Genomic DNA, 20541 nt, shown 5'->3' with positions numbered 1-20541 from the left:
ACTTGAGAATGTGTGTCCTCGTGTTCCCATGGTTGGTTTGTTTTCCAAAGTAACTTCATTCTGCGACGCTGAGATCTCTATGTACTTAATGTAACTTCTTAGGGAGGTTCTGAAAATGTTGAGTCATTGTTCATATCTCTTACACAAATACATTATCTTCTCTCTTACTGATCAGGAATACATTTTTTATTAAAACTTTTTCCTTTTCTCTGTCCAACAGAATCTGTCTATGATCTTCTCCCAAAGGAGCTGCAGTTGCCACCTTCCAGAGAAACATCTGTAGCATCCATGAGCCAAACAAGTGGTGGTGAGGCAGGTTCGCCTCCTCCAGCTGTAGTTGCTGCTGGTAAGCATTCTCATTTATTCTGTTGCTTTGTTAAGGTTTGTAACGTTCTGGCCAACATGAACAGTGCTGGCAAAGTTTTGGTTGTAAAAGGCTTGTGGAGAAGTTTTGTGAAAACGTAGGAAATATAATCTAACAAACTAGGTGATTTAAATAATGAAGTGTGCTATGTCAGTAGTTGCTGTATTTCACATACAATTTATCTGTAGATGTTATTGATTTTCCTATTCTGCTATTACTCAGAACAGCCCTCAGCTCCTGGCATGCACTCTGTCGTTAGAGGTACTCGTACCTGTTTGAGTCCAAATGCTGACCAGCTGTAGAACTGTGAATTCTGGTGAGGATTAAAAAAAAAAAAGGAATGGAGATTGTGTGGGGCCATGGGAGTTCTCAGGCTATAGGGAGGAAGAAAGGTTGTGTTTTCTTTTCAGAGGCCTGATGAGGAAGCTTGGTATTTAAACTCCATTCTGACATAGCTCTCTAGTGTAACGTATTATAAAATTATATATTATATTCACATGAGAATGTGAAATATTAGTCAGGACAGCACATTTATAGCACTGATAAGTTACTTCTTTTTCTAACTGTCAGCACGTAAAAATGAGGCACGACCTTTGTATCTTTTTCTTCTCTAGCTACTCCCATGTTTTAGACTTCAATCTAAAGACTCTGTCATTGGTCTTCATTAAAAATAAGGTCAGCATTTAAGGGCAAAGTTCTCATTTGTGAGGTTAGTCTTAGTGCTGGTTTGCATCTGGAATTCTTGTCAGTAACCGCTATAGATTACTGAACATCTGTGCAATGAGGAAAAAGGGGGAAAATGATAAATTTCATCATCACTGGATGAGGGCTGGTTGTTTGTTTTTCATAATTTGATCCCCACATCCATTACAGAGTAATGTTCCAATTTCCTATTTGGCCTTAAGTTACCTGAGGAAAAATGTGTGTGTGTGAGATGAGGATTCTGATAGCTGCTTTAGTCTTTTTTCTCTCTACAAGTTCATATGCATTAAGTATTTATATGATAACGTTTACCACATTTGCATGGCACAGGAATCTTGATGAGAAATTAAAGTGATTGTAGACTTGTTGGAAAAACTTTACAGCACTGCTCACCTGTCATGTTTCGCCAGACTTCTTCAGAGAGAACCTGTGGATTTAACTGTGCACAGTGGAACTTCAGTAATCGCATTGAAGAAAAATATGTTTTTATTAATTATCTTGAAAGACTTTGTTATTTTTGTAGCAGTTATTCAAAAATAATCTGGGCATATATTTCTAAAATCAAGGTACTTAAAGATCAGTTTTGTTCAAAGATACAGCAGCGACCAAATCCTGTAGCGACACAGATCTTAACAAAAAAACCCACAAACCCTGTTACACTCTAAATCCACAGACAGACACAAACTGCTAATTAATTCTGTTTCTAACAGAGAAATCTTAAACACTTGAGGTGAATGGAACTAAAGGTCTGTTTCCTTCAGGTATTTAGTGTCTGCTAACAGCCAGTCCAGCTCCTCTAAAAAAACCAAGAACGTGTCAGCTATCTTGGGGTTAAACTGCAGCAAGATTTTATTCAATGAAAAACTGCAAAGAATACTGTGGAGATTTATTTGCAAACACTGAAAGGAGGACATTTACTCATTCAATTAAGAACACTTCTCAATGTCAGAGGTATAGAAGTTTCACAAAGACTTTGAGCTGATCCCACTGCTAACAGAAGAGGTTTTCATCCGAGTGCTGCTGAGGGACCTGCTTCAGCCAAGAGCCGGGGCTGCACAGTGCCTTTGGTGGCACGAGGGGAGGAGTAAGATGAGGAGGAAGGAGCAGTGAGAAAAGGTGGCTGTCGCTTTGTGGTAGTTTACACTGTTTGCTGAGCTCTGGCTCTGGAGGCCTTCCATCAGTGTTGTGACGAGACAGTTAAGTATCTGAGTGCCATTCAGCTTTGGATCGGAAGCACCAAGTACAAGAAACTACAGTCCTCCTCGTTGCTGGGAAAAAAAATTAAGAAAACAGAGCAGAGGCTGGTTTTGTTTTCATTGGTTATGTCACTTTCCACCACAGTGAGGACAAGAACAATTGAATCTTGCTCTTTTCTAAACATATGATTGTGATGACCAGGATAATTCCACAGCCGGTTGTGCTGCGTGCACATGTGAGCAGAGATAAGCCCCAGCCCAAAGCAGCGTGGCTGCTGCCTTTAAAGGCCTCCGTGCACACTCTGCCTCAGAATTCTGGCCACTGAATGTTACCAGATATTTTTAAGGTGTTAATGGGTTTTCTGTCCTCCACCGTGTCGTGATAAGTGCATCTTAGATAGCTGTTTACTTGGAGGCGGGTCTGTGGACGATGATCCAAAATATAGGCACAGCACCGAGCTGAAAGGACGGCCCTAGCTCCTTCTCCTCGTGTCAGGAGGAAGGGGAAAATGCTCCAGATGCATCACGGATGGAGTGGTGCTTGGTAATTGCTGTAAGTCTGATGCCAAGTCTCATTCCTCTTTGAAGCTGGGGACAAATTTTAGGAACAGAGAAAGCACGTGTACCAAAGTTGTAGGTGAAGGAAGAAGCAAGAAAGGGGAGCTTACACTTTCCTCAGTGACATCAGAGTCAGTCCCCCCGTCCCCCCTCCCCATATTCCTGCTGGTGCTGCCTGCCTTTGGTTCCTCCAAGCTGCTTTGAGCTCAGCTCTTCTCAGGCAGCGCTGGGGCCTGCAGCTGCCCTGGAGCCGTGCATTGCCCAGCGTTCAGCTGCCTTTCGGAATCCCAGGAGTGCTTTTGCTTTTTGGTGGGGTTATCTGTGTGTTTCTTCTGCAGCCAAACCTCATCTTTCTCAGCAGAATTGAGCACAGGTGTTTCAGCTGCACTCTTGCCATAGGTGTGCCACGTTTCTACATACATGGGTGTATTGGGTCCTGCTGCTTTCACTAATTGCTTTACGATTGCTATAGTGTCTTTGAATTACTACTGCATTACCAAGCCCTGCCTCTTGTTATAATGAGAAGTCTAGCTGGGCTTTAATTTCTTAACAGGAAAGAAGAAGGAAATCAGCCTGGGCTTTATATATGTCTGTCTGTACAGGAAAACATGAGTCTAAAATTTACTGTTAAACACCACGATTGGCTCTCGTTTGTGTATTTCATGTCCTTAATAGCATTTTCAGGTAGTTGCCACTGTACAGATGATAGGATGAGGAGGAGAAATGTCCTTGGCTTGTGGCATAGACCTGTTTGTTCTGAAATCTTTCCCTGCTTAGTGCCTCTCTTTGTTGTCGTTTTTGTCAGCCCTTACTTGTTCTAAAACTTCGCCGTTTTTTGGAAGTGGCAGAGAAATGATTATTAGTCTCCATAGTGCTGTAGGTTATTCTCATTTATCTCTTTTCAAACCAGGCCTTCCTTTAAGAAGTTCTGCTAGCACACTGTGTGGAAGTCTATCACAGATGTCCTTTTGATAATGAGAGGATTGTGCCGTCAGGAACGGTCCTATGGGATGAAAGTTTTTTACTACTCCTGTAGTAGGTAATATAGTTTGTTCTCTGCTTCTCAAAACACAGCAAGGTAGTACATGCCTGAAACTCAGCTTGCTCAAGGCTTTCCTGTCAGGCACTATTCTGGGGGATTTTGTTCCATGAAAATATTGTGATGGAGGTAGATCTGTTGCTGCAGTGAACAACTTGGTTTTTTTGGAGGAGCAGGATGGTTTTAGCTGCAGTGACCTTTCAGGGACAGACTTCTAGTTTTTCCATTTTGAAATTTGTCTTGCAATCTACGGAACAGCTTTACAAGTACTAAAATGGAATGTTGCTGATTGGATTCATTAACTTGTTAATAAATGTGTATCTGATATTTGTTAATCTAGACAAAAGTGCTATTACCCACTCTCTCAATAACGATCAGGCAAGTATAATTTAATAGAACTCTAGGATTTTGAGCTGCTATGTTCACAACCTTAGCTGCTATCTCAAGCTTCTAAGTCTGTTAGACCTCTGGAAAGCAGAAAGGAGAGAAGGGATCTGATTTTTACCCCTATAAAGCATTCTCTGGCTTGTTATTTGCATCGCAGGTGTCTTTGTTCAGGGCATAGGATTTTGCCTGGTATGCAGTACCATAAATACATTGAACGTGAATCATTGTGCAGACTCTTGAAGTACATGAAGGTGTCATGCTGAGAGATGTTACTGTAAGCTGTGCCTGGAGATGTCTTGCATGAAAGAAGCGTGGCTGAAGCTTTACCAGTGCCTTCTGCACAGTGTTAGGCTCCGGCTGTAAGGAGGAATGCTTGATTCTTTTCACTTGCTTGTAGAGGTTGACCAGTTTTTTCCTGTTGGTCAAGATGTACTGAGGAAGTGCTTCAATGCTTAAAATACCAACTGCTAATTTAAGTCCTTCCTCAAAGGTGTCTTTCTCGTTAGTAGATCAGTTCCTTGTTCTTGTCTTTTGGGGTTGGTTCACAAGTATTTCCAGCCGTGTACTTTAAACAAGCACTGCATATTCATTCTTTATTTCCAGAGACAGGAATGTTCAAACCTTCACAGCCCTCGTTGAGAAAACTGTTCCATCTTCTTATCATCTGCTCCTTCTTGCTGTAATGGAGTTTGGAAGGAGCTTCTTCAGCTACTTGATGCTCTCTTGTGCTGCTGTGCATTTACCACGGAGGCCAATATATCCTTCTGTATTTTCATATTGCTCCTCAGGATAGTGTTTTCTTTCCTGCGTCGTGTCACTCTGGCAGGTTTGAGTTCTCATCTGAAACTGAATTCCCCACAAGGAGTGGTGGTGGTGTAAGAAGAGGAACGGATTTTTTTTTGCCATTGAGATGTGTGTACTGAACTCTTTTGTATCTTCATGTTTAGATACAGTTTATCTGTTACCTATTGAATTTTTCTGCCTCCCATGTTTCTTATGCTTATATCCTAGAGGTTTATGTTCGGAATGACAAAATTTTACCTTTCTGTGTCAATCTTATACTCCTCTTTAAATAAAGGGATAAACTACTTGTCCCCAACAGGAGTAATTCAGCTTTGTGGATCAAAGAGCTGTTATCTTGCTTTAAGCATTTCTGGTCATTTTAATTATGAAAATAAAGCTTTGCTTCTCAGATGCTACTGTAGCAAAATAGATAAATATTTGGATTACCTGTGGGCAGACACTGAGTGCTAAGGATATGGGTCATTTTCCCCTGCAAAGATAAGGCTTTTTGCATCATTTCCAAACTGAAGATTCTAATACTTCAAAATGAAGATTTGTTTTATTTTTGAATAGTTAGTCGAGCTTCTTAATTTAGATTTTTATTGAAAATGTTTTCTCACTTTGTCATCCTTCCTGGTGTCAGTAGTCAGTTTTTCCTGTTGATTCAGAAATAATTACCAGAAATTTCAAAGAATTTCAAAGAGATCGGTGCCACTACTGGGCTTATGACTACACGCTGTAAACAAATTATCAGAAAAAGAAAGCTGCTTCTTTGTAGTTGATCTCCAATGTCTGTAAAAACTTCCATTTCTTTGTAGGCTTTTCCCTTCCCTTCCCACCGCTCCCAGCTGAGGTGCCTTCCTGTAGCCCCCAGGAGGATGCCTTCAGGGATGTCTGTCCACGCTGTGCTTCTTTCAGTTGTGGCAAGCACTTCTTTCTTGCAGGATGAGACCAAGGCAGGTGCTCTATAAACACATCTTTGCTGTGGTAGCAGAGCAGCACAGGACGCTCACTTGGCAGCACTGAGGCTTTGAGCTGTGCCCTGCGAGCTGTGGGTCCCTCAGGGCAGACTGCTGAGTGTCTGTGCCCAGGAGACACCAAAGGAGAAGCTTCTTGCCTTATGGAAACCAGTTGGGTGCTCTCTAGCTTCAGTGAGAGCAGTGTAGCTGTGTGGGCTGGTCTGTGCACTGAGCACACGTCTGTCACACCGCGTGGAGCAGAGCTCTCTGATAACTGCATGTAAAGGATCACGGAGACTTGTTCTAGATCTTTTTTCTAAATTTGCTTTATTTTCAGTTTTCCCAAATCTTACACAGCCAACAAATCCCACTTTTCCAGTGCTGCCCAGTCAGACACAAACTGCTTCTACCATTCTGAGAGATTTTTGACGACAAACTCTTGCATTAAATGGCTCTCGTTCTTACATCAAAAAAGGCTTGAGGATTGCTTGTTCCTCAATTAATAATGGATAACCGAGTCAGAGAAGGTAAAAAGAGAACATCCTCAGTGTACTCTAATTCAGGCACTTGCTGTAAGAGCATTGAAGACTTCCTGAAGGCCAAGAGGAGTTCCTAATTCGTTGGGAAAAAACCAACCGTGGACCTAAAGAACGAAAGAGGCAGATTCTTAACTTGAGAGGTGCTTTGTGGGACCCACGATGTGCTGTGCAGGCCTGTCTTCGGGCCACAGGGAGTTGAGGGGAGCTTGGAGAGCAGCTGAGGGCCTGGAGTTCTGCCTTGCCTGGCAGGAGCTGAGCTGGGCCTGAGCCACTAACAACAGTGCTGCTGGGATGCCCGAACTGGAGTGTGAATGTAATGGTGGATGTCATTGATAATGAAAGCTGATTGATTGATGTATTTACCCAAAGTATAATGCACTGCTTGGTTCAGCATGTGAATGTAAGGGGAATTTACACTGTTGGGCTTAACGTAAATTAAATTAACCTACTTATCTTGAATCTGAGTGTTTTTTAATAACTGGTGAATTGGATTGCTTTATTATATTTGCTGGGATGCTAGTTTTTTTTCTCTATTAATACACTTAACTTGCATTCTAGCTTCGCCATTCAGAGACAGGCATCGAGTGGTGGGTTGTGTGACAGTGTCTGTCAATAGTGAAGACAAATAGTGCCAGAGACACTTAACCCATCCAATCTCACCCAGGGTATAGGTCGGTCTTGTTTTCAGACTTCTTCATAAGTCTCTTTTCTTTCTTTCCTTTTCTTCTTTTTTCCTTTTTTTTTTTTCCTTTTTTTTTTTCCCTTTTTTTTTTTTTTTTTTTGTTTCTAAATAGTGGGTTAATACTGATTTGAAACTAAACTCTTTTTGGAAAAGTTGTTGACTTTACATCAGTAATACAAGAACAAGAAAAGTAGAAACCCAAGTTTGGCATGTGAGGTATCGAAAGCAGGTTTGCAGCCACTTTGCAAGTTCTGTTTTTTACCTGAAAGCCTTTGGCAACACAAGGGTTGATGCTGGAAATTTTGCACGTAGTATCCTTGTTTTTGGACTGACACTTCCTCCAGTGTTAGGTAGTTCTATGAATAAACAAGTCTTACAAAAACATGACATGTTAGATAAATTAACAAATTTAATAAGAGTATACTTTGCACATTAAACTTATATGTGACCCTAACCTCATTCTATGTGAGGAGTTTCCATTTCTGTGCTTAATTGTTTCCTGGAATACAATGGTGGATCACATGGGATGCAGGCTAGAAAAAGGTGAGTCCTTTAATGGCTCTGTGCTTGTCCTGGCTGTTCACGTACAGGTGGCAGAAACACTTCTAGAAACAAAAATATCTCCTCTGGAACTTCCAGGCTGAGAAATGATTTGCGTTGCACTCTAGCCGTGATGGAAGGAAAAGGTGTCATTAAGGCACTTTGTTCTGGAAGGTTTGGTAACCCTTGTATTGGATGCTATCTGTAGATTGGGCTGAACAAGGATTTCAGGGTTGGCTTCTGGCTCCACGTGAATTTTATCCAAAGACAAGTCTCCTCAATGCCAAGAAGTGATTTTTTTATTTTTTCTCCCTTTCAGACATTTTTTAAAAGGCTGAATGCCTTGTTTGCCTTCCCAAGATAATAAGATATAGAAATATATGCCATTGCCTTGGCTGGCAATTCAGGAGGTAATACATTTTCTTTTACAATAGCTTGTTATGGAAAAGAAAAAGACTGCGCTGATCTGCTCATGGGGATGCTCTTTGCTACATGTTCCCTTACTCTCTGATATTTAACAAGCCTGTGATTTTTAGCAGCATGCATTTGTGCCACATGCGTGTTGCATCCCTTCTTTCACTGCCTGCTTTTTGATTTCAGACAGAGCTTGAATTATTCAGTCTCTTGGTTGTGAATATGATTTTGTTGGCTTCCCCAAAGTCAGGTAAATGTTTGGGACCAGTAGGCCCCTATTTTAGGCTTTCTGGAAAGCAGATGCAAAATGGAACAACTCAAATTGCTTTGAAATTTGGTCCTTCTAGGAGCAGTGCAGAGTTACGGGTTGTCTTTACTTGCATTCTGAGCTCTGGCACTAATCAGTTTATTAGCTCTTGATTCCTTTCTGCCTTTCATTTACATGTTTCAGAATTATTGATTGGTGTACAAGTTCTGCTGTCCAAAACAGAAGCAGAAGCTCCTTCCGTTGAACTGTTTGCTATCACTTTACCTGAGAGAAAAAAAACAGACATGTAAGACAAATTCTGCACTACTTATTTCAGCTGTCTCACGTGGCATGGAGATGGCAGTCAGTAGCTTCAGGAGGTTTAGTGCCAGCAGTGCTCGAGGTTGCTCTAACGTGGCAGTAGTTCTCTCTCACACTATTAATTCAAGACCAAGCCTTGTGAAGCTGGTGCATGTTTCATTTACAGTACTGTGGCCTCGTACTTGCCATAATGTGCACTTGGCTTCTATTCCGTGTTGTTGCTCTGAAAGCAATTCTTACTTTGAAAATATGTTAAAATATCATACTCAGTCTTAAATTTCCAGATGTGCATGCTCGTTGAAACTACATGTTTGTCATTGCAAGCACTGTTAAACTGCAAGTGAAAGAGCCTCCTGTAACTATTTCCTACTGTGTCCAAGGAAAGTAAAGCTCAAATAAAAGAAATGCTTGAACTGGGCAAGGCGTGTTTGTTTCCACTGTCACCTGAGCGACCGCTGACCAGGTATAGCTGTCAGACTGAATGCCTGATGGCTGTATTTTGTTTGTTCTCTGCATACTGGGGAAAGCTTCCTTCCTTAGAAAGTGGAAGTGCAAAATGTTCACACCTCACCAAGCAGTGCCAGGCGACACTGAATGACCACAAACTGTAGGAAAAGTTGTTTTTTGAACGTAGCATATTCAACCAAGAGACCCCCTGTGGGTGTCAGATACGCATGTGTAGTCACAGGCTTCAGAATAAACTAATGTAACAGAGGGAGCCACGTGAAAGATGCAATACTGTGCTTGTTGTAGTAACTTTTGTGGATTCTTAGTTGGTTGATCTCATTTATTTGTTTACTGGCTCAAAGGAAAATGAGTCGGCTAAAGGCCTGCCTGTGAGAAAAAGCAAATACTGACAATTGAACACAGTTTGTATAACTTAAAATGTTCACAGAATTACTAATTCATCCCCCTAAACGTATTTTAAATTTTGGCTATTCTAACATAGCTGGCTTGTTTAATTGGCTTCGGTGTTTGTCATTCTTTCGTACATGTTTTAGCTGTTTCAGTAGGGACAGCGCTGGCCTGTACATGCTTTTACACGTGCATGTTTCTGGATGGTAGTGGCATTCATTTGAGAATATGGATGGCTGAAGACAGAGGTTTTCTTGCCATTATTTTTCATCTCGATGCTTATGTGTACATAATTTAATTTTATTGGTGCACTGGGATGTGTCTGACACATGGAGGAGAATATAACCGATGTGTGAAGGACATTTTGTTTCTTTCCTTCCTTCCTCAGGGCAAAACACATGCATTCATACACATACATGTTTTTTAACTTTAGGAAAAAGAGATGGAGAAGAAACTGCATTGGGAACTTGGCAGAAATAGCTGTAGTAACTTAAATGTTTCTAACTGCTGCATCCTAAAATAATGAAAGTGTTAGCAGCTTTAAAATAGCTTCATAGTGAAAAGTATTTCGTTTAGTGATTTTACAAAAAATTCTTGAAGAAACTGAAGGCAAAATGCAACTTGCATTTCTGGATTTACAGTGAGGGGCTCAGCACAACGCAGGGCTGTGAGTGAAGTGTGACAGATGTCCCCATAGGCCTTCTAAAAAGGCCCTTCCAGAACTTCTCCAGTACTTATTGCAAACAAAGCCATCCTTGGTATCAAGCTCCCTATAGAGGAGCAAAAGCCTTTTGATCCTGGAGCCCTGCTGCCTGGTTCAGTGCTCGTAATTATTTAATCTGTGGAACCACGGAATGTCCTGAGTTGGAAGGGACGCACGGGGAACACTGAGTCCAATTCCTGGCTCCGCACAGCAGCACCTGGAAATCAAACCACGTTTCCGAAAGCATTTGTCAAAGTCTTTGTGAGGGGCAGGAAAGCCTGAGCTCTGCGTACGCTGCATCATAACACGCGCTGTGCTCAGCTTCAGCTGTTTAAAAAGAGCAGAAGCCATTTTTTACATAGGGGAGATGCTGCTGTTCAGCAGCCCGGCCCAGCATCGCTGCGCTCCACGTATTCTGTTTGCAAACACAGCACGTGTTTCTGTTTCCTTGAGTGCATAAAGGATGAATAGAAACTAATTCTATTTTAACAAAACAAAGGAAGCATCACAAATAGCAACAATCTCAACTCAAAGTGGCTGCAAATCAGCTTCTAAATATTGTCACTGAAATTAATATCTGGATTTAATAGTTCTTGCCAATCCTATAAATGTTTTTGAAAAAAAGCATTGCATTAATGCATGATATATAAAGGATAAATTTGCCTTTAAATTGGAATGCAGTTCAAAGTGACTGAATTCTCCAATTTCAGCCGCTATATTTGCCAAAGAACAAACTGGGAAATGGAACTGGTATCATTCATCCGCTCCTGCTTCTCTGGGAGATTTGAGGAAGGGACTCCCTGTGTGAATAAAAGCAGAATTGATTTGTTGTGCTCTGTAACAACCACTGCATTTCACTTGACTCCAATGTGAAATACCTTTGATTTACTTTCAATTTTATTTAGCACAGAGAAGCTGTAAGAAACCAATGCCTTTTTAAAAAGCCTTCCTCATCAATCATGGATGACCCATGTAAATAACAAGGAGACTGCAGGAAGATTTTCTGACTTCTGCTGCTAATGAAGTATATATTGTAGTTGAATGTAATTTTTATGCTACTCTTAAATGGCTTACCCTGGATAAAATAGTTCAATTACGTTTAAGCCTTTTCAGAAATAATTTGGATTTAAGAAAAGTCTCGAGAAAAAGTGAAGTGTAATGTCCCTCATCATAACAGGCATCGCCTGTACTGCAGTACCTCGCTGCCCAAACGCCTGTCTTATCAACAACTGATTGCAAAGTTAGATTATTTCTAAAGTCTGTGTTCACTGTGTGAGGTGTAGTTAGCAGGGCAGAAATAAAGAAAACAGCATCTCCTCCCTAGGGACTTAAAATCTGGATAAAAAATCCAGTTGTTCCTTAGTGAGTTAAATCAATACCTGTGTCCTTCCTGCTGCCTCCTCTCAAACATGTCAGCTTGCATTCTCAGCTGATCTGCCCATTAACGTTCTTCAGTGGAAATGATTGCACTGCTCTCCAGACACCTTCAGGGTTCTGTTCTGATCTATTTGCTGCCCTTCGTATTTCTACAACTGCTCCATTTGTGGGGCATCCGGAGGAGTCACAACCATGCTGCTTAAAGTGCCCTGCTTAACGTGAATTTGTTGGAGGACTCTCCCAAGCTGTCTCTGTATGCTTAGGGAATTCACCTAATGAAGTCTGATAGAAGTCTAATGCAGGACTTGAGACTGAAGGAGTCAAACTACAGAAATTTCACATTGTCTTAAGTCAATATGTCACCAGTCCAGATCTCTCATCCCTGCTTTGAACCTGCAAAATGAACAGCTGTCATAGCGACTGATACCAGTTCCATTTTGCCTACCAACTCAGTTGATTTTATATTTTATTTCTCATTTATGATGGAATAATCAGCAGCTCTTTTCTCATTTATTTTCTCATATTTTTATTCCAGGATTTGCCTCTGAAGCAGGGAGTGTCTGCATTAAAAATGACCTGTAGTTCTCTGCTTCATAGGTTAGAAACTTATTTTAATATTTTGTGGCTAAGCACAGTCCCGTCTTTTTCAAAAAATAAAATAAAATCCATTGATAAATGGTTTAATTGGCATCGAATGTGGATTATAAGCATTTTGCATTGGGGCTTCCATTATTTTACATGAAATGGCTTATACACAAATAATCAGTCCAGCTGAGGCAACGAAAGCTCTGTTTACTTGCAGCCATTTTTTCTGAATTAACTGTAAGTTCTAAGAGAAGTTGACTGCGGCACAATGCGTTAAGTCTGATTTGGACATTTCCAAAGTACCGTATTGGCGAGGCTTCACCGCTTTGAACGCTTACAGTCCAAAGCTTACCAAATTCCAAATATTTGTTGGGGGAAAGAAATCCGTTCATAAATCACTTTACTTCAATGGGACTGCTATAGCCAGCACACACACAGAACCATGTGTCTTGTATTTACTTCTGAATTGTACACCGCAGATGCTTCTTCAGCTCCTTCCTCTTCCTCCATGGGCGGTGCTTGCAGCTCCTTTACCACCTCTTCCAGTCCTACCATTTACTCTACCTCAGTCACCGACAGCAAGGCTATGCAAGTGGAGAGCTGCTCCTCAGCCGTGGGGGTAAGTAACCGAGGGGTAAGTGAAAAGCAGTTAACCAGTAACACGGTCCAGCAGCAGCAGTCAACGCCGAAGAGACACACAGTGCTGTACATCTCGCCACCACCTGAGGACTTGCTGGACAACAGTCGGATGTCCTGCCAGGATGAGGGGTGTGGATTGGAATCAGAACAGAGCTGCAGTATGTGGATGGAGGATTCACCCTCCAACTTCAGTAACATGAGTACCAGTTCCTACAATGATAACACTGAGGTGCCACGTAAATCACGCAAACGAAATCCAAAGCAGAGGCCAGGGATCAAACGCCGAGATTGCGAAGAGTCCAACATGGATATATTTGATGCCGACAGTGCCAAAGCGCCTCACTATGTCCTTTCTCAGCTCAGCACGGACAGCAAAGGCAACTCAAAAGCAGGAAATGGGTTGGTATCTGCATTTTTTTTTTAAAGTTCTATCACCATATGCAAAACCAAACTAATAAAACTCCCTTCCCATCAACCTTCTACTCAGGTTCTCACATAAATTCCTTCCCTTCTCTGCCATTCCCTTTGGCATCCTAGCCCGTGATAAAGTCTCACTAGACTTTAGCTGTTTAAACATTAAAGATTAACAATCTTTAAATAAAGGTAAAGCTAAAGTTTGTCACAACAATTGGAGGAGCACTGATGCACTCATCTGTGTTGTTGTTTACGCAAGATTCCTAAAAGTTTGCACAATCCCATTTATAAAATGACCATGAAAATGTTATTGTGTGTAAAAACAAAGGCAGAAGTGGACCGGATGCACCCTAAACATTACTGCTTCTGCAGTATTTTATGTGAGGATTTCAGTCTGTGCACTTTACCTTCTTGTTCGTCTCTTTCTCTGTTTTCAGAGAGAGTGATAGAACTGAATGGCTTGTAAAGACTTCTCATCATTTGAATTAGCATAGCCTTTTTTAATTAAAATGTTAAGATTCTATGGTGAACTCAATTTTTTTTACTTGTGAATTCACTTCTGTATTTGATTTTTCAGAAATAAATCTCTAATCCTGTTTCTCTCTGTGCTTCTGGGTTGTGTGCATGTGTGTGTCTGTATGTGGGCACGCCTGGGTGGTGGTCTCTCATCTCTCCCACTTCACACTGTTCATTAAATGCATTTCAGTAGTTGCTTAAAGAAGAAATATCCATCAGCTTAGCGTGTTGATTATATATATATTTTTTTTTTATCTTGTGGCTTTTTTTAGTACTCTTTAAGATGGTCGGGTGGAAAGATTTGATCATTTTCTTTTGTTTTTTGGGGGGGGAGTTATTTATTTTGTTTCTGTTCTTATGTGTGTGCTTGCAGTATGTTGTAATGTTCATCACAGTCATGGTGAATATTAAAGTTTGACTGATGGGAAAGATTATGATCTTCTCATATTCCAAAGGGAAAGAGCCTGGAGTCTGTATTCCCAGGGTCACTGCAGTTCCATACTTAAAATTTCACTGTGAGAAAGTGAGTCTGAGAAACTCTCCAGAGTGTGCTGCTGCTCCTTCCTGCGCTAGGGGCATCATTGGGCACAGGAGCCAGCCGGTAACCAGGAGCTGGTGCTGTCACCCGCTGCTCTCCTCAAACCTTTGGCACAGCAACTGTGCAGAGATCATTTCGGTGTCTGTGACAAATGCCTTAAGCTTGTCTCATGCTGCTCAGCATCTCTTATTTTGGCAACTGAAAATTATAATGAAATAAAACATTAGTTCTTGCTAGAACCTAGGAAGCAAATTAGCGTGGTTACTTGGAACAAGGAAGCTGCTGCCACCGAGCACAAAGGAGGTCATTCAGTCAGTTACAAAGGGAAGAAACTATCAGGAGGCAAAAACTGTGTGACTCGTGGCAAAAAGAGGAGACGTGGTAAACTCAGGAACAATATGTGAGATTTCAATCCAAAGCATCACTAGAGTATAGCATTCCCTAAAACGTTAGGGGCTAAGCAGTGAGCATTTCAGTACTTGCATCAGTATCCTGTGAACAAGGGGTTGGACAAGCATAAATCTTCAGTGCCTCATACAGGCTAGATTAAACAAGCAAAAATCTTATGTAACAGAACTGTCCTTTTAAACAAGAGCTTTGCAATAAGTAATAGCTACGATACTGAGAAAGTTAATTCTGTAGTTAGAGAATGCAGTTTTAGCATGACAAATGTAGGTCACAGGAGCGGCTCTTAAAACTTTCTGTAAAACTTTCCATCCTGATGGGGTTCAGCCAAAGAAGGTCATTTACGTTGGGCCTGAAGAAAAAAGCCAGGAAAGAACACTTGCTGATTTGTGAAGTGGAAATAGAGTTTGTCTCAAAAGAGACTTCAGTTTGCCTTTCAGATGTAGAAAAAAGAATTTATTCCTATGGAAACTCTTAGAATTTCTGAAAGCCTTTTGAAAATAGATAAGTTAAGAGTGATTTAGCACAAAGACTCTCAGATTTCAGTCATGCTTGGTCTCGCTTTCACTTTCAGGTCTTCACTTGGAACAACCATGATGCAAGTGCAGGACCAGACAAACGTTAACTCCTGAAATCTATTTTAATAGAATCATGGGTTTTGCCATTTGTATTTTAGAAAAGAAGTGCTAGCTTTGAGGAGACATTGTCTGGTAACAATTAAGCTAATAAATAAAGGTGTGTGTGTGTGAAATATTATTTTTACTCCTTGTCTATGCATGGCTACTAGTATTGTAAGTCGACTAAATTAAAAGGATGTGTAAATGATATATCCTGATAATTTGACAAGTAAGAGCACTGAGAAATTCTGGTGAAATCTTTAAAATTACTTCCATGTTCATCATCTAATCTTACTGAAAATAATTCTCTCTTAAAGCTTCTTGAGGGAAGACTTTCCAAGTAATTTTTAGGCAGCATCCCTTCATGTAAATGCTGCAAGGTGTGAAATGTTAGTATGCTGACAACGAAGGTAACTTGGTTTTAAGAGCAAAGTGCTTCCAGGAAAACCTGATGATGTGCTGCAGTGGCCAGTGAGTCAATGTCACACTGGTAGAACCTTGTATTTTTGATATCAAAAGTGAATTTCATTGTAATGGCTGCCTCTCTGACTCTTCCCTTCAAAATTCTCTATACAGTCCTCTGCATTAATTTATTTACCTGGAATTCTGAAGTGCAACAAGGTCAGCATAAGCAATCTGTGTGCTGCATTCACTGCAGTGAAGCGGGTCCAGGCGGAGGCCAAGGCAGCACCCTTTGTGCTCCTTTTCACATCCCCTATGGGAGCTGAACTTCAGCTGTGTAATTTGAAGTTCTGAATGAGAAAAAAGACATTGAGTAACAGTTTCTAAATGTATTCCTTTTAATGACTGTGCATTGGAGCAATGTCCTGACAGGAAGTACAGATAAATGATAATCTAACAAGCTTGAATTCAATTACTATTTATCCTGGCTTGTACAAAAGCAAAGAGCACAGCGCTGTTAACTACAGCGTTCTCAGCGTACCACAACTTTTGTATACGCTACACTGAAGACACTTTGTCCCTTTTATGTTCCTACAGTAAGGACTGTTTTCACACAGCATTTCCCAGCAGCCTGAGTTGCCCCTCACTGTGTGCAGGACTCATGGCAGAAGGATGCTGCCACGTGGGCCTCCTTCCCTCCGGCTGTGGCTGCCTGCTGTGAGCTGCTGGCGCAGGCCTGATGGGGTCGGGGCAGCTGAGGAAGAAGGAGCAGTAGGTCTGGGACCTTGCCTCGAGCACAGTTAACCTCAGGAACAGAGAAAGTGAGGTTCAGGCCCAGCACAAACCTAGCAGCTCCCCGAGGTGCACTTAGCGCTCTGTGACGTGCATTGCAGACCTTTGGAAGTTTAGTGGAAGTTGCAGCGTGGCAGTGAGGGCTGCGGGGGCTCAGGGGACAGAGCCTCCCTGCACACACAGGAGGTCCTTCTGCTGCAGGAGCTGTGCTCAGTGCGAGGCCTCGTGCTGTTCCATTGTGCACCAGCTGTAGGAAAGCTGTGATGTTCGTTAGCATAAGTCACCCAGCAGCTGGGAAGAGAGCACTACAGGCTGCTTTGGAGTCAGGTCCATGGCAAGCACAAACAGTGGGTGAAGACAGCAGCAAAGCTCTCAGTCCTGTTGAAGAGAAGGCGTTTCTCTCACCCTTCTCCCTCAGAAAAAAAGTCCTTGTTAAGTTACTTGTACGTTGTTCATTGAAACAAGGTTTTGGTTTCTGACTTAAAGCTGCTTTCTTCCGATTGATTAGCACTTAAAAATGCCTTTCTGGTAGTTTAAAGAAAAAATAATGACAGAATTGCATTCTGCATAACCTCATTGAGCTCTTTTTCTGTTCTGTCCCATTTGCTCTGGCGCATTTACATTTGTTAATGTTCGATAGGTTTATTGGACTTGATAATTATAAAAACCTCCTCTATGTAAAATCAAGAGTTACCTTTCCTTATGCTTTAAAGTGAGCAAAGAATTGGATCCCAAAAAGTTATGCTTTGGAGGGCTTCTTCATTCAGGTTTTAATTATGGAACTGATCTCAGCCAATACGGTACATCTTAACGTGCACACCTGCAAAGAAACACTCTTTTGCATATACTGCAGCTTTACAATTTGTGCCATTACGTTGGAGCCTTTTACTACAGCTAATTTGTTTTAAACATAAATTTATCAAGGTGTTTTAACAGAAACTAGCATTTGAGTTTGCATGGATATACAAGGTCAGGAGGAGACAGGCATGAGGCTGTTTTCCTATTTCAAGTATCATTTAACCTTATATCCATTTAGTGTGTGTGTGTACCTATGCATATTTTTAACAGAAGTTAAATGGCTTATTCCAGTAATAATAGGCTGTATCAAGTACTATGAAAACAGCAGGTTATAAGCCTATTTGTTAATATAGTTTAATGCTAATTGCTTTTCCCTTCCTGTATGTTTACTCTTCGAAGAAGCAGTTCCTATTTGCACTGGATGGAAGAGGCAGGGAAGCACCATTGCTCTTCATCCTGCAGGTTTCCTTCTCTGTCAGAAGGAGAAATCTCTCAACTATGAATCCTCCGTCCATTAATGTACACATCTTACCTCTATAGCTTTTCTGTGATGTTTTTGGAGCTGCTTTTAACATCTTTTTAACGGTCTGCTTTGACTTCTCAGAGCGTCGGAGAGCCAGAAAGGAGCTGGAGGGAAGAAGACCCCAATGTTGTGTGGTCAGTATCCAACCAAAAGTGAGGGGAAGGAGCTGAAGATAGTGGTGCAGCCGGAAACCCAGCACAGGGCTCGTTATCTGACTGAAGGCAGCCGAGGCTCAGTGAAAGACCGAACACAACAAGGTTTTCCAACTGTGAAGGTAGGCTGTTCAGGATTAGGTGATATGAAAGTTCCTTTTCGAGGGATACTTCAGTAGGTGGGAGCTGGTTCAGTTCAGATAAGGCATGGGCTCTTCTTGAGGGTACGAAGGCTGAATTGAAAGGACATCTCCTTGCATCACAGCATTACAAGAGGTGGGAAATTTCACGTCAAGGCAACGATGCCTCATCCCTAATGCGTGCTTTTAGGCTACAGTTAAATGAACCGCATACAAATAGCAGAAAGTTGAAAAATGCAAAAGTAGGACAGCAAAATTCAGTAACTGTTCAGTCGCTGCTGCTGGGTCATCATTATGTCTTACTGTTAAGAATGTAAAACAAAGCTTCATTCCAAAAAACAGTTAAAGGTTGTATGTTTTTTTAATAAGTATCAGGATCCACATAAGGATCTGTTATCTGAGGTGTCAGAGGTCATCAAAGAGTTGCAGTGATCGCAGGATGATTGTCAGTGTGGGCAAATATGGAAAATGGGAAACATGGTACGCGGCCTCCATGCATCCGTGGGAGAAGTGTGGGCAGCAGGCTCAGCAAGTAACCATAGCTGTTACCATACAGCATGGTAACTGTTGAGTCACGTCCTGAGCACTTGGTTGAGCTCCTGGGGAAAGGACCTGGTCAGCCCTGGGAGCACAGGTGAAGGCAGTTCACTTAAGTGACTGGGAGAGGTGGAGCCTGGCTGCATCTCTCTTAGACCTCATTTAAGGACCGACTGCCACTGGGGAAGGAGCTCTGGTTGGAGATCTCTCCTTTGTGGGTACGTTTGTTTTTGTTTTTTTCCCTCCTCCTTCCTGTGAGCTGAGATGTTCACGGGCAGGTGAGCGATTTTCCTTTGTAACACCATTCTGTTCAGATTAGTCCCTTTGCTGCTGCATTCCTGTATGTCCTTTCACCCCGTTGACCTTTCTGATTGTTACACATAATGACAAGAAAAATGAAAGCTGTCTCCTCTGATACTTTTCTTTAGTTGTTCCAGTTTAGGAAAGCAGCAATGCAGTTCTCTATACAAGCTAGTTTGTTAGGTCCACAGAAAAAAAAAAAAAGTTTGTAAGGCCTGCCTGGAAAACAAATTTGTGCTGTTTACAGGGTATTAAAATGCACTTGTCTTTAAAGATCAGTTCAGCATTGCAGTTATCTCCAATGCTTTGCTCCATCCTCTTTGGTAATATGGAAGTCCAGTAAAGTTTCATAAGAAAAGAATCCATTCATATACTCCTGTTGCTATGGTGATTTAGTGTTCATTTATGTGGACTTTCTTAATAGGCCTTTGTTTGTCTGAATTTCCTCTTAATTCCTTTCCCAGTTACTCTTTAGCACCCGTCAGTGAAAATTTTCTGTTTGGAAGAGTCTCGCATTACAAAATTCCTTGGAAGCTCAAGCTGTTTTACCAGCAGGCAAACTAGCTCATACTCTGCACACAAAATTACTTTGAACAATGCAGCAAAAAAATCCATCAGTGACTTAGTCTGAAAACTGCATTTGTTGTATTCTTGAGAAACTTGCTTCTGTTAGAAAACATCACCTTTTAGTAAAGATCTTGCTAAAGTACTTCATGGAAGCCATGGGCTTTTGAGCCCTTTGCTGTTAACCTGACTGCATACATGTGAGCCTGTGATGGGCCACCTCCAGAAGTCTTTTGGCTTGGCCCATCTGTAGCATAGAACCCAGCTACCTGCTTTGAACTCAAGGCTCCATTTGGACGTGGGAGGCATACTGTGATCTTACAAGTGTTTGCTGATAGTTCTACAGGCCAGCTAAGAACTCCAAAACTAAGTTTTCTGAGTCTATCAGGAACTACTCTGAGAGATCCTCCGGGGGACTCCGCGCTCCTTTGCTGTCACCTTATGTATAATCAAAGAATATTAGGATGTTATAATCACAAAATAAACAAGAGAGTTAGGCAAAGTAGACTGTGATAACAAAAGAGAATAAATAGAAGGCTTACCCTTATGCTGGGCTCACCCACAACACTCCAGCAGAGATCCTTCTCCACTGGCAGCCAGCTCTTAAACAGCTCTAGGAGGGGTGGAGCCTGGCTGCACGCCTTCACCTGTGCTGCTGTGGCTGACTCAGTGCTCGCCTCAGGTGATCAATCAGGGTTCAGGCCGGGACTCAGCAGTTCCCATACACCTTACTACTGCAGATTGAGCTTTATTCCCCTCTGCAAGTATCGACTGTGTTTCCAGACCTAGAACAAAATGTAATGTTGTCAACCAGAAATCCTCTAGCAACAATTACAACAACACTAATTGATCAGTTGAATCATGAGAATGTAAGCTGCTAGCTGGTTGATCTGCGTGCATGTACTGACCAACACATTCTCATGTACTTCACAGTCGGCCACAGCGAGTTTCTT

The 20541-nt window shown here is 41.6% G+C and overlaps 1 protein-coding gene across 7 annotated transcripts in view; it reads left to right on the top strand.

Annotated features, from left to right (window-relative positions):
• Positions 1-20541, top strand: part of NFAT5 (nuclear factor of activated T cells 5) — a 58633-nt gene that overhangs the window by 15426 nt on the left and 22666 nt on the right. For 4 of the 7 annotated variants that reach the window (XM_042885852.1, XM_042885851.1, XM_042885850.1 and 1 more), the window contains exons 2-4: positions 221-346; positions 12731-13289; positions 17977-18169. In XM_042885852.1, the coding sequence (XP_042741786.1) occupies positions 221-346; positions 12731-13289; positions 17977-18169 (878 nt within the window). Of the gene's footprint in view, positions 1-220; positions 347-8068; positions 8160-12201; positions 12264-12730; positions 13290-17976; positions 18170-20541 lie in introns of those variants that run through there. The other 3 variants (XM_042885855.1, XM_042885856.1, XM_042885854.1) reach the window with 3 other exon arrangements.

The sequence above is a fragment of the Lagopus leucura genome, unplaced genomic scaffold, assembly GCF_019238085.1.
Source record: "Lagopus leucura isolate 7727_CA_CO unplaced genomic scaffold, USGS_WTPT01 Super-Scaffold_100053, whole genome shotgun sequence".
NCBI classification, from domain to species: domain Eukaryota; kingdom Metazoa; phylum Chordata; class Aves; order Galliformes; family Phasianidae; genus Lagopus; species Lagopus leucura.
This window is presented reverse-complemented; position numbering and strand designations above follow the sequence as displayed.